The sequence below is a fragment of the Pteronotus mesoamericanus genome, unplaced genomic scaffold, assembly GCF_021234165.1.
Source record: "Pteronotus mesoamericanus isolate MK-2021 breed Mesoamerican mustached bat unplaced genomic scaffold, CSHL_Meso_final contig_1, whole genome shotgun sequence".
Lineage (NCBI taxonomy): Eukaryota > Metazoa > Chordata > Mammalia > Chiroptera > Mormoopidae > Pteronotus > Pteronotus mesoamericanus.
Genome location: NW_026554998.1, coordinates 2,027,230 through 2,041,470, shown reverse-complemented (window position 1 = coordinate 2,041,470; position 14,241 = coordinate 2,027,230). Strand labels below are relative to the sequence as shown.

Below are 14,241 nucleotides of genomic sequence, written 5' to 3'. Positions count from 1 at the left end.
CCTGAAAGGAAAAAATATTTTATCTACCTACCTACCTACCTACCGATCTACTTCTTTATTTTGCTGCTCTGATGGCAGGAGGGATGATTGCAGGCGAATCACCTGGATCCTGTTGATCAAGGGTTAATAACTTGTCCCACTTGCCTCAGCCTCTCTTCTCCCTGCTCTCCTAGTCCTTTGTGTCACTATGAAAATACTTTACACACCGACTTATAATTAGTTCTGTCTGTTAGTTCCTCAAATTATCATTAACAGAATGTCTTCCCAGAATGCCAGGAAATTGAGGCTGAGTTAAATGTTAAGTCAGGAGGCTAGACTGATTCACCAGCCTACTTTATAGTGTGGAACTAGTTCACCTCGAGAGGTATGAAGCCTCAAATCTTGTTACCGTCTCTGTGTTCTCTTTGACCTCTCCTTCTGTCTAATTACAACAGGCTTCTTACCTTGCTCAGTTTAGTTTTGTGGTAATTTTGTGAGCCGTTGTTTATGGCACTTACATGGCTTGTTGAAAATGCCTCGTGGGCCTCAATAGCATTTAGAGACAAAGAAACGAGCAGGCGGGGAAGACACACAACACATATGTATCTCACATCACCACAGCTTCTGGTCTTCCCACATAATTCTAACAAATAGGACTGCCAGTTCTCCACCACTGAAAGTCTTTACAGCCTTACAGCCTTCAAGGGTAAATTTAGCTGATCTCCAAACCTGTTTACGCAGGGTTAGATGGACTTGGGCAAACTTTACCTCAAAGACTCTAGGCTTTAAAGTGTTTCAATTAGTTTCCTAAACATTTATAAAGAAATGTTCATTTTGCTTTATGGAAAGGGGAGCTTGAAAAAACAGTAAATAATTCAGCAGTATGTGCTCTGCAGTCCTCAAAGACAGCCCTGTGCACTGAAAGGCAAAAGTAGCTCCCAAGAAAAGGGATGTGAGCTTCTCAGCATCAACCATGCATGTGGCAAAACACAATGCTGAAAAACAAGGGAAACTAAAGGTTTGTGCAAATACTTTGAAAAATATTACTTCAATAATAATGATAATACTAATAATAAACAAGTGCAAGGCTAAAAACTCTGAAATATTTATTTAAAATGGTTTTGGCCCAAAACACAATGGATAGTAAATAAATAAATTGAGCATCAAAGAGAACAGTTGTTTTATACAGTAGACATTTAAAGAAAAACGATAGTCCTAAATAATTTTCACAATGACAGTACTAGAAATGTCCTCTGTGATTTGTCATCTTTGGATTATAGAGCAGTAAAACGAAGATATCTAAAAAAAAGATTTTGAATTCATTTTAGGGTAGAGAATTTTAAAACGACTTTTAAAAATTATTATTGCAAATCTTCTGTGGCAAAGGATTTTTACATTTAAATCCATTTTCACACTATTGTTTTCTTAAAGGACTTAAGATTTGCTTTTCATTTCATCAGTAAAACCCTTTTGTCCCACCTGTACCAAATTCTAAGACTTCCTTATTGGTGGGCAGAAGTATTCACATGATATACTTTGTCTGAACCTCCAAGAAAGATACCTACCTCCCCACCACCCAAACCTTCGGTAGAAACCTACATGCTTCAGTAGGAACGTAAAAACCTCCCAAAAGACCCAGAACACAAGACGTTTTGGAAGTTTCAATATTTTTACTTTTCATAACAGAGGCTTTCATTAATATCATAATTATTAAAAGAGTAAACTTTATATAAGACGACACTGAACAAGAATGGCTCGAACCACGAGCAATCTGGGGGGATGAATGTTGTGTCCGTTGTTCCCAAGAAATCTCTCTTTGTTTGATGTTTATAATTGTGGTAAGACATATATAACATAAAATTTACTATTGTAATAATTGTTTAAGTCTACGCGCATTAAGTGAATTTCCAGAGCTGTGTGCCTCAGCAATTCCAATTCACCGTTTCTCGCCTCCATCCGTTTTTATTCTTTTTGACCATTAGGGGGCAGCCGTAGACAGCACATCAGCCGTCCTCCCAAGCCACCGCGCACGCATGCGCGTCTCACCTGCGGGAAGGTGCCCGGGGGGCGGGCCGGGGCGCGGCCTAGGGGCGGGGCCAGGGCACGCAGGCGCGGCGCGGCGCGGGCATTGTGACGTCAGGCCGGGTGGCCGGACCGGGAGCGGGCGGTGTCTCTCGGAGGTGCTTCCCACCGCGTGACGCGCGGACTCCCCTCCCCGCGGCCCGCCCGCCCGCTGGCCTCGCCGCCGCCTCCTTCGCTCCCTCAGCGCGCCGAGCGCGGGCCAGCGGCCGGGGCGGAGGCCCAGGGGCGACGCGGGGCCTATAAGAGAGCGGGCGGGCGGGCTTCAGAGCGCCGGGCGGCTCGAGTCCGCGGCCGGTCGGTGCGCGGCGGGCGGGCGGCGGGCGCGGGTCTATATGGCGGCGGCTCTGTCGGGCCTGGCTGTCCGGCTCTCGCGCTCGGCCGCCGCCCGCTCCTATGGGGTCTTCTGCAAGGGGCTGACCCGCACGCTGCTCATCTTCTTTGACCTGGCCTGGCGGCTGCGTATCAACTTCCCGTACCTGTATATCGTGGCTTCCATGATGCTCAACGTCCGCCTGCAGGTGGGTGAGCCGCGCCCTCCCGGTCCCTCTCCCCACAGGCTCCCCGAACGCAGGTCCGCCCAGCGCGGCCCGGCCCACCTCGCCCAGGGCGCTGAAGATGCTGTCACGAGCCGCGAAGCTGGATGCTGGGTGTTTGCCCAGCCTCGTGCGTTGGGAGCCCCACGGGAGGAAAACCCGCCGAGGTTATTGTTATCTTCGTTCTGCAAACAAGGCCGGGGTGGGGAGCTGGCCGTGGCTCTCCTGGGCTGAGGGCCTGCTGCTGGGCGCGGGTCCGCCGAGGGGCGGGTGGGTGCTGTTGGCACGGGCAGCAAAGGCCCTGGCCCCGAAGGGGAAACGTTGCCCGGAAAATTGCAAATTGGGCCTCGGGGCGTGGTGGCTTTATGGTTGGCTTTTCTAGTTCCCAGACGTTACGAAGCGTCGAAAGATAGTGTTTTTGAAATTTAAAATGGATTAATGAATTAACTAATGCTCTGATAGATGACTTATTTATTCTGGCCGCAGTGGAGGTGCGCTGGGAGGGAAAAGGAGGTGGAATAGGTAGGGACAGACGCAGAAGGTTCAGAGGCTAGAAACAAGTCAGCTGTGAAGTTGTGGACACACACACACACACACCAGCTCCCTGGAGATCACCTTTGTTATAAATGGCTGACATTTCTATATCCTTTGAATTAGAAACGCTTTTTTCTAGTGGAATGGGAAGTTGTCAGATTGAGAATTACTCTTTTCAAGTGAGTCATTCAGGACCAAGTGCAGCCTGCTCTTGGATTCTGTTTACCTCTCCTGGAGTGGCCGCTGGGGCTGGGCACAGGCCCTGTGATGGACGGGGGACAGGCCCCAGTCCCCTGGATTTCGCAGTCTGACAGTACGCGCATGGCTCCCTGGTGAGCAGAATGAGGAAGCCCGAGCAGTAGGACCAGGCCGTGGTGAGAACAAGCCAGTGTCGTCCTTTTATTTCCCCCTTCTGGTTTGCTTGTATCAGAATGGCACTGTCCCTGTGCCTGGACCTTCAGGTTTTGGGTGCCTGTCATAGTGATGGTAGGCCACATAAAACTTGAAACCGGCTGTTGATTAAAATTGTGTTCAGGTGAAATGGGATGAACCTACCTATCCATTTCAAGGTCCAAATCGAGATATTTCTATGTGAGCAAGGGCTTGTGGCGTCCGTAGGTGGTCGCAGACTAGAAGAGGGGAAGACGCGCATATCTTGCCAGCAGGTGGTATGAATGGGTCAAGGGTGCTGGATGTGGGCAGTGGGGAAAAACAGGGCCTGTGCTCCAGCCAGTTGTCACTAGCCAGCTGTTGTTTGCTACATCAAGCCATTTCCAAGGGAAATTGGAAATCCTGCTTTTTAGATACCAAATTAATGAATTAAAGGAAAGCCTTTGTGGGCAGAACAAAATGTGTCTGCAGGCTATATCTAGCCCCCAAGCTCGCACTTTGGAAACTCTCGTTCTAGAGTTACATTAATAATTTGCAGCTACTTACAAAATTGCATGAATGATTGTAAAAGAAAACTTAGTCCATAACGTTGAATATTAGTTTTGTACCATTTAAAAAAGTCACCTTTCTCATATGTCCACTTATGCAATACTTTTGTTACCCCCCCGCCCGCTGCCGTCCAGGCCACCATACTCACCCACTGGACGATTGTAGTAGCCTCCCGTCTGTTTCCACCAGGCAGAAGATCATGTCATTCTTCACATGCAAACAAAACGGAACTTCCTTTTGTACACAGAATGCAGTTTACCTGTTTTACGCTGCAGCTCTGACTGTTCATTTTTTTAGACTCTCGTGCATCTTGTTTCTTGTGCACTATTCTTTCTTTCTCACAGTTTCCTGTCTGCTGTCTGCATGCGCCAGGCCCCTTCCTGCCACCGGGCACTTGCACATGTGGGTTTTCGCACCTTGAGCGCTCTGCGCTGGTCTTTGAGGGCTGGTACCTTCTCCCACATCAGCTCGCGTCTCAGGAGCTTTGTGATCACCATATCAATGTGACTTTGCACCTGCTCTCTTCATTGCCAGAAGAGTCAAGGCTTGTTTGTTTCATGTGCAATAAGGAATAGAGGATTCCAAATCTCTCACTGTTCTAGGGCATTGAGATAATCTCTGCAAAGGTTATTCAAATACAAATTTCATAACTAGGAACCTATGCTGCGATGCTTGAGGCTAAGTGCATTTTGAAGAGGAGGAAATTGACTCTACGATAGCGGTGCGGGCAGTCAGGAGAGCTCGGTGCACCTGTCCCAGCAGCCCAGGAGAGATGATCTAATAGACTTGGTGCCATGTAATTGTCCAGGTGCAGCACAGCTTTAGTGATTCATGGAGCTGAAATGCTCTGGGAGTCAAACGTGGGCCTTCGTAGTCTGGTCAGGGGTGAGTGGGAGAGGGGCGCAGGCAAAGTGGTCACCAGGGACCTCGGGAAGAGCTGTCAGAACTGCATGGGGATTTTAGGTTCGCCCTTGGGTTTGATGAAGCGCAGCAGCTGCCATTCACATGCTGAGGGGTACGGGGTGGGAGAGGGCTGTCACTTGTTTACTGCGGATATTTACACCTGCTGCTGTAAGGTCCCCTGCAGGTTTAGAGTTTCTGTTCATTTGTGGAAATCACTAACACACCTGATTTGAGGGTGTAATAATTCTGACTTCTGGTAAAGGGAAGTGCAACAGAGGAGAGAACCTGCTCAAAGGCCCCGTCTCACCGTCTTCCTTTTAGTCAGAACTCTCCGTCCCCGTCCTTTCCACGGCAGGAGTGCCGCGATGAAGGACCCTGTTTCCCGCACGTTTACTTAGAACCCCCAAGTCACTTGTAGGGCAGCAGGACATTTTAAGGAGGTTGGTATCTAGTGTGAAAGATGATTAAATGAGAAGAGGGTTTTGTAAACTGAGAAGGGCTATGATTTGGAGGCACTGTTCGTGAGCTTGCCTTAGTCTAGAGCTGTTAGCATCCTACTTATTCATATAGAATCTGAAATACATGGTGATAAAAAATGGGCATCCGTACCAACCACTAGATGTAGTCAAAGCAAGGTTGAAAATTGCACTGAGAATCTCCTGTGATTTAACAAGCCCTGCCTACACCTTCTCGGTTATGTGGCCTGTGGGAAGAATCAAGTGTCCTAGCCTCAGCTCACCCAGATTTGTATAACTACTCAAAGAGAAGGACTAAAAAGAACAGCTGGAGAAAAGAAGACATTGTGCAGGTTGATGATAATTGTCAGGTGTCCTTGTCTTCCTATGACATCACCGCCAGCCCCACTGCCCTGCGCTGCCCCGGCCCGAGAACGAGAACCTTGCGGTGGCGCCTCCCTCCCCTCGTTTCCAGCTGCTCTTCCCTAGTCTTTTTCTGAATGACTTTTGAAATCCATCGCTCCACATGGGTCGGTTCACCTATCGCCTGGAAACTGTGTTTATTCATTGCCATCAGGTAGACTTCAGGGAGGCATGTAGGGATGGGGAAGCTGGTTGCCCGCTAATACAGCAGTCAGAGGGGGGCATAGGTGGCCTCTGAAACGAAAAAGGAGGTGAAGGCTTTAGCCTTAGAGATGCCTGGGTGAGAAGAGTATTTCACTTTGCACAGAGAAGACCCTGTGGGTGAGCTGTGCTATCCTTGACTCAAGTTTTTAGTCTTGAAAGTGCAAGCAGATATTAAAATGTATGAGTTAGAGCTACATGTACTCAGGTTAAAAGATATCCGCCAAATGTAAAGAAACTAAGTTTAAAAAAAAACCACCTATGTTAGCATTGTCTCATTTAAAAAAAAAATCCTAAGCATGCTTGTCAGTACCTGGGGGTGGGGGGGAGCCTTCCAGGACCGGGGAGCCGCCCTAACTCAAGAGGAGCCAGGGTATGGCTTCTCACGTGCTCTGTGGAGAAGAACCAGTGCTGCTTCACCTCCATAGACCCGGGTAACATAAGCAAACACTTGTTTCTCACAGTTCAGGAGACTGAGAAGTCCGAGGCACCAGCATGGTCATGGCCTCCTGCGGACCCTCCTTGTTCCGGCCGGCACCTTCTCACTGCGTCTGCAGGTTGTGGAAGGGACTAGGTGTTCTGGGGCGGGGTCTCTTTTATAGGGAGCACTAATCCCGTTCTTGAGGGCTCCACTCTCATGACCTAAGCACCTGCAGAAGCCTTAACACCTAATGCCACCGTCTTTGATGGTTCACCCTATGGCTGTGGAGGGATGCAGACATTTAGGCCAAGCGCCACCTGACAGCTAAAAAGGAATTGCTTTCACGTGCAAAAGAGTGACAGCAGGCCTAAGCTTACAGCACGCACAGGAATCAACTCAAAGTGGATCGGGGACTTAACCTTGAGAATCAAAACTGTAAAAATCTTAGAGAAGAAAATGGGAAAATCATGGTATTGAATTTGGCAATGATATCTTGCCAAAAGCACAGGCAACAAAAAAAAGTAGGTAATTTAGACTTGATCAAAATTTTAAAAATTTGGGTGTCAAAGGACAGTATCAAGAGAGTGAAAAAGGCGACTTCACAGAATGGGAGAAGGTATTCGCAAATCATTTATCTGATAAGGAGTAATATCTAGGAATATAAGGACTCTTACAACTCCTACAATAATAAACACAGCTTAATCCAAAAATTAGCAAAGGACTTGAAAAGACATTTCTCCAGAGAAGATATAATACAGATGACCAGCAAACCCATGAAAACATGGCCACTCCCACATCGTCCAGTGATTGCTTCTCTGTCCTCTGCTTGACAGAACCCTTTAGCAGCCTCTGGTTACTTGTTCCTTAAAACATCTTGATGATGATGATGACGACGGTGATAGTGGCCATTGATTGGATACCCATGGGACGCTGGTCAGAAGAGATGCTAGCTGCTGTGAGACGTTGCGCCCTCAGCATCGTGAGGAGCGGGGATTGCCTGAGGTCCCCAGCTGGGACATGGCTCCCCCCGCCCTCCACGTGTGAGCAAATGCGCCTTTGGCACCCAGGTGATGGAAGCAGGTGGCTAATGAGAGCTGCCTGGCTGGCCCTTTAAGGGCAGGTGTATGGGAACCTGCTGAATGATCAGCGGGAGAACTCAGTACCGTGGGTCTTGCGTGCGGCTGTGACTCAGCTTCCAGGAGAGGGCACCGAGTCCTTCCTGCTTCTCCCCTGTGCTGGGCTGCAGTCTGAGGAATTAGTTTCAGCCACTTCCTCGGACCGGTCATTTGAGTCATGAGCACAAGGGTGTCAAGGTGCGTAGTGTTGACATCTGAAAACTGGAGGAGGCCCAGGTGTCCTGCGGTGTGTTCGGGAGCCACGCTAAGGCAGACCCCACCCCAGACCCCTTGTCATCGACCTGGCCGAGCAGCCCCTGCTCGTGTGAGCGTGTCTCCTCCCGGGGCCCTTTGGGAGCAGCCTTGCTGGCTGCCTGTCGGCATCGCGGCCAGGATATTTTTAGTTTACGGAGCAGTGGTATCCAGACCAGCAGGTCCCTGAGGCCAGTAATAGCTCAGGTCAGGGAAGGTAAGGTGACAGCAGTGCAGGAGGGTGGCAGCCGCCGAACTGGGTCAGGCCTGTTGTCACGCAGCTGCCTCTGGCAGGCAGGGGTTTTTGTGGAAGGTGACTTCTCATATCTCACTGGACACACCCAGTCTTGCTTTCTGTGCACATCACCCCCTCTGGCCTCTCTGCTTTAGTGGAACCTTTGCTATATTTTGGGGGGTGGGGGGTGGTGAGGGAACTAGTTCAGGAATCTGCGCCCAGTCCTGCACTGTGTTTTTCCTGAATCATACTGTCTTGAACTTCAAAATAGACCCCTTCATTCATTCTAGTGGCCGCAGTTTGGTGGATGAGATTGTGTGCCATAACTTTACGTGCCTGTTCTGTGGGCTTCACATGGGAGTGGAGTGGGCGATGATGACCTAGTCGGGGCCGAGGACAGTTTATTATATAGCTGCGCACACTTTACTTGGTACAGCATCACGTTCCAATGTATGTGTAATGTAGTGACATGTTTGGAAGTTGCAGGAAAGTTCTCTCTGGCTCTCAAGCGCTGAGCAAGTGTGTGTCACAGGCTGTCGCCAGAAGGGCTGGCTGGTGAGGGCTCAGGGCCACTGTTCTTACTGCCCAGAAGTTCTTTGTGAACAGAATAGAACAGACAATCTTTAGCAAAAAACTTTAGTCTATTATTACTAAATACGTGATTACTTTATTGATTCCAGTAACGTTGCCTTATTTAAAATGTTTTAACACAATTCTGGACTATTTTCATCTTTCTGAATAGTGCTCGTCCTTGTACAAGGACTTAATAAAAGTAATTACAAGCTAATTTTCCTGAGAGTTGGCCCATATTAAATGGCCTGTTTTTCTTAAGATTTTTTAAAAACCTATATTAATATGTATTAAAAGTGTATTTGGGAATGGTTCCATTTTAGAAAAATGTTCATTCTTAGTACATTTCAAATTAGTAAAATAAATGTTAGGTTTAAAATGATATGGTTTGGGAAGTTAATTTGAGAGAGAGAGACTGTCAAGAGAAGTTAATTGTATTCAATTTAGTAAATTTTGAAAGTATTGTTTTGAATTGTAGCAGAATCCACACTTATAAGAACTGCACCTCTTAAAAGTTCTTATCACAAGAAAAAATATTATAACAATGTGTGGTGTGTATGTTGAGTTGATCATTTTGCAATACATAGATATTGAACGTTGTATACTTAAAACTAATATAATGTTATGTCATTTATATCTCAATTAAAAAGATTGCACCCTATGTTTGTATATTGCTTTATACTGCTCAAATATATTTTTCAGTTGTTAGATAAGAGTAATGGTCACACTGCTAGCAAAATTTTGAGCACACCTGATAGATGTATATGTATATATGTAGGTATATATGTGTACATGTATATGTATATAATACATATATACTTACCAGCAAATGTTTTGAGCACACCTCACCTATATATGTATATATGCACACATGTATACACGCATCTACATACACGTGTATATACACATACCTGTTTATACAGGCATAGACATGTTTATAAACTATGTGTATTGCTCTACCAGAATATTTATATGTTATAAAACATAGAAAAAGTTAAAAGGAGGATGAGAGAGGAATAGTCAAAGATGCTCTGATGTTTTCTCCCACGCTCCCTGAAGTGGGGTCACCCCATTTGGCGGCTGCTGGGCTGGAAGATCATGTGCAGGTGTTCGCAGTTTACCTGGAACTAGGGGTTTGCGCAGGAAACACATCTAACCCCCTCCTTGTGAAGCGCTCAGTGCAGGGGGCGGCTTCCTCCCTGAGAAGGTGGCCCTGCTGGGCTCCTGCCCACCTGGCCTGCAGGCCTTGCAGGTCCTGGCCCGCTGCACCTCAGCGGGTCTGCGCGCTCTCGGTGCGCCGCGCCTCTGCCCCAGAGCGGGCCTCCGCTGCGGCTGAGCCGCCAGCGCTGCCGCTGCTCGAGATGTGCTGTTGTGAACCCCGCTGCTCACCGGCGTCCCCCAGGCAGGCTCTGTGTGTCTCCGCCTGAATTCCTCCCCGTTTTCCGTCAGTGACACGGTCATCGCCCAGAATTGAGAGTCCGAAGAAACCTATGGGTCCTTTCACCCTCTTCTACATGTGGTCGCCACTGACTTAAAGAAAACACTTCCCCCTCACCTTTGCTCTGACAGCCCCACTTGTCTTTTTTCTGGCACCGTTGGAACAGCCTCTTCACTGGCCTGATGGTAGCCCTTCCCAGTCTAGCCACCACACTGCAGCCAGACTGATCTTAAAGGCAAACCTAGCGACATTTCCGGGCTAGAAACGCCTGTGTCTTTCCATCCGTTGCCATATGGAGTCCAGGCTCCTGGTGCCAGTGGCCGTGCCTTGCCATCGGCCCCTGGTTGGCTCTCCATCCTTAGCCCTCATGCTTTCTACTCCAGCCTCTGATAAGACTTACTTGCTTTGTTTTCTTCCCAGTGTACTCTCTTTACAGTTCCAAAAAATTTCATACTCTTGTGTAGTCATATAGCTTAAAGAGTATCCTAGTTCGACAAGGTTGGTTAAGAGGAATAGCAGCTTCCTGCCTCCGTGGCTCCATCGCTCCGTCCCCGTTGCCAGCCACGCTCAGCTGCCACTGCTCCTAGTGGTGCCCTCTGTCTCGGTGCGGGGGGTGTGGGGGGTGCGGGGGGAGTTGCTCTTCCACTGCCAGGCTGTAGGCTCTGCCTCCCTGCGCGGGGTGAGACAGATGCAGCGCTCTGCCCCCAGCTGCTGCCTTCTCCCCATTACGGTTACTGTCCTTTGGTGAGGTGGCTACTCCTTAGGGTGGTAGCTTCTTAGAAACATTATGGAACATGATATATGTATCCCTTTATGTTTCATTTACAGTAGTAAATCCTGGGGTTATGGTTATTTTTTAAAGGAACATGGATCAAAGCTTTTTTAAACTTGTCCGTTAATAAGGGAACCAGTAAGATGTTGTAATGACTTTAAAGGAGAATTTAGACAAAATACATGCACATATTCAGGGGTGCTCAAGTGAATTTACAAATAGGCATAAAAGTGGTTTATATCCACAGGACAATAAATCTGTTGCATTCCTCCAGATGAAATTAACTTTCATTTCTTTGGATAAGAAATCATTTGCCTTCCTTTTAAGATTTCTGCAACTTTGTTGTAAAGCAGCTCAAAGACTAAGGTGCAGGGCCCTGTGAAATTAGATAACCCGAAGGATGCACTGGAGAGCACATCTGGTAATCTCACCTTTGGTCCATTTCAAAACCTTTCACAGTAATTCCTGACATCATCCCCATTTGGAGCACAGTAACGTCAAAGAAAGGTTATTCTTGGTCACAGGAAAAGGCTGGTCTCTTTAGGGTTAACGAGTGCAGCAAGAGTGTTAACTGATGGGCCTCCTTGCATTTTCTCTTGAACAGCCGCTGAGGTCACAAATCAACTTCTCTCCAGAAGTTTTCATGTGAAATCTCAGGTTGGGCGTATAAAAGCTTCTATTATTCGCTGGTCTGAGAGTGGGGGACAGTGCCCTCCACTTCACCGTATTTGTACTTGCAGTGCCTATAAATTCAGTTGAAATCTTCTCTTATCAAGGCTCCAAAATTTGCTGAGGTTCCTGACCTGCCAGCAAGTGAGCTCCTGACCGCCTAGGGCTGGATCTTGTATGCCAGGGCCCCCCAGGCTGGCCTTCCTGGGGGGGCTTTGTGAATCCTGGATTCATGAGTAAAGTCGGCCTCGATTCCTAATGCGTGGCTGGTCGTTGAGAGTCATTCTCAAGTAGGACACTGCAGGTAAGGCCTTGTTTGCGTAACTGCAACATCCAATTATATACTGGTTAAAGGGAGGACAGATTTTTATTGAACCTATGCAAATAACTGCATTGCTGTGAAAAATACAAACCTAAGAATATGTTTCTTATTTTTAAGTAATTTTAGGAAACTACATTAGTAAAGTACCATTCTTTTTGTTGTCATCTTTAATTGGCAGGTTGTCATCCTCTTTTCTCTCAAAAGTAGGGCTCTGTATGAGAGGCTGAGAGATACGTCTTCATGTTCGTTATCAAATAGCTCTGTGTGACTCTCCTAGACACCTCTTTACTGTAACACTTTAATTTGATTATCTTTTTCTTTTTGAGTGAAATATTTTATGGGAAAGAATAACTTGGTTATCTTTTCCAGGTCCATATTGAGATCCACTGAAGATTGTCCACCGACTAGCACAGGTGTGTCTGCGGGCTCACTGCGTCGGAGAACACAGCATGAGGGATGGGAGAGGGACTCTGGGCTCCTGCCTCTCGGGAGCGCGGGGCGAGGACTTGGACAAGCTACGGTGCGGCCTTTGGACACAGGAGAGCCCTCGCCCGTCCGGTGCACCTTCCTGGGCGAGGAAGCCTGCAGCTGATCTGCATGGAAACCCACACAATGAGACGCCATCAGTGGCAACGAAAGGCGATCTGAGTAAGGCCAGCCTCTTGCGTCACAACGGCATCAAAGTGCTTCTGTATTTGAAAGGATCAGTAAGAAGGAATTGCGCTTCCACAGTGGCTCAGAGCAAGACCGTGGATCTGTTCTCCGCTCCTGCAGAAGAGTGTGTTGGCAGGGGGTCCTGTGGCGTCGAGGAGGCCCTGGTGAGGGACTGGCTGGGAGGAGGGCCCAGGGCCACTGGCGGCCACAGGGGACGGTGCCGGGGAGGAGGGCCTGCGGGGTCGGGGCTGCCATGCCATCAGAAGCGGTCGGAAACGGAGATTTCTGAGGGTGAACCACGCGCTTTTCTTGAGATGAGAGGCTTGGAGCCAGACCTGTGTCTCCCGCATCCTGTGTCGTCGCCCCCGCTGCATGCGCATCCCCACGTTTCCTCGAACGACGCTGAGACAGAGTGTGCGTCCCCTGGCCGCTCAGAGCCCGCGCTTTCAGGGCGAACAGGAGAACACGGGAAGATGCTCCCTAGCATGAGAAGTACCTCAAATGATCTGCAGACAGCACTGGGGCTTCTGGCTGTGCGAGCTTTTCAAGTAGCAAAGCCATTACGCCACAATTAAGGTACAAGCTGAACAATAAAGGTTGATTGATTGATTGATTTTAAAAGTTGTCTTAAGGTAGTTTTTCCATTAAGTCTGATGCAGACAGTGCAGCAGTGACGTTCCTGCTCTGGCTTGTGAGTCCAGGCAGACTTCAAGGGAGTCGAATTTAACCTCATGGAGAGCTGGCCAATGTGGAAGGAAGTTTTTGAGGAATGTCTTTTGAAAGACATTCAGGATTGGGAGACCATTTCCAGGAGAATATGAATATATCCTACATAAATATGAGATTAGACCATAAAGAGTTAACATAAAGCCCCTCATAGACCTTCAGCACACATTCTGAAGGGCGGCCATGCTGGGTGCTGTCTCTCCAGGTTGTCTGATCATCTGATGAAAGTGGGTGTTTGCAAGTGCCAGCCCCTCTATACTTGCTCTAAGCCTTGCTGAGTTGATGACGAGCTGTTACCATTTCTGCATTTTGTGGAATAATTTTGGTCTGCATCAAAATTTGATTTCTCACCTTCCTTCCTTACCACTTGAAATGCAATTTTAATGGAGGCCCTACGGTGAAAGTTGCAATATTGAACTTACCTTTAAAATAAACCCTGCTCAAACGGTGTTGCCTGAAACAGAAGTGAGCGCGAGACTCCCATTTCTAGGAATTGAGGTATCTCTTACACTAAGGTTTTTCTGAGATAACTCCTTTTTTGTTGTTTGTCGGTAACTTTGATAAAGGTCACTTAAGAGTGTAAGTTTTTAAGGAGTCCCAAAGTAAGACAACCCTTTTCAGGATTATGGCTGCATATATTGGTTTATGTTGTGTGCTAGAGTACGATGCCATGCACTATTTTAGTGTTTTGGGAAAATGAAAAATAAAGCCTGTCATTTAGCATAATAAATGTCTTATTTTATGTGTACAGTCTTCGTTCACCTTGTCTTTTCATTTATGCTGCTTTCCTAATACTTACGCCTGGGAGTAGTTGCTGAGTAGGAGACTAGAAGCAGAGCTTGAAAAACAGCGTAAAGCCAGGTCGGAACTCGGCTCTCGCCTTCTCCTGGGCTGTAATGAGGCCGTGTCTTGTGTGGCCCCTCAGGGTGCCGCTCGTGGAGCCCCAAAGCGAGAGTCCTTGTGAAGAAGCGATTGTCATCCTGTCGAGAAGGACACCGTCATGATTGAGCAACTGAAG

General features: G+C 47.7%; 1 protein-coding gene across 2 annotated transcripts; it reads left to right on the top strand.

Moving 5' to 3' along the window:
* The first annotated feature begins 2,310 nt into the window (after window positions 1–2,310).
* LOC129067834 (small integral membrane protein 10-like protein 2A) lies at window positions 2,311–13,953 on the top strand. 2 transcript variants are annotated; one of them, XM_054570193.1, is made up of 2 exons: window positions 2,311–2,579; window positions 12,213–12,357. In XM_054570193.1, the coding sequence occupies exons 1-2, from the start codon at window positions 2,394–2,396 to the stop codon at window positions 12,231–12,233; spliced, it is 207 nt and encodes a 68-aa protein (XP_054426168.1). In that variant the 5' UTR covers window positions 2,311–2,393; the 3' UTR covers window positions 12,234–12,357. The 2 variants fall into 2 exon arrangements, with proteins under 2 accessions (XP_054426168.1, XP_054426106.1); XM_054570131.1 differs by having other exon boundaries at window positions 2,444–2,579; window positions 12,213–13,953.
* Window positions 13,954–14,241: the final 288 nt, after the last annotated feature.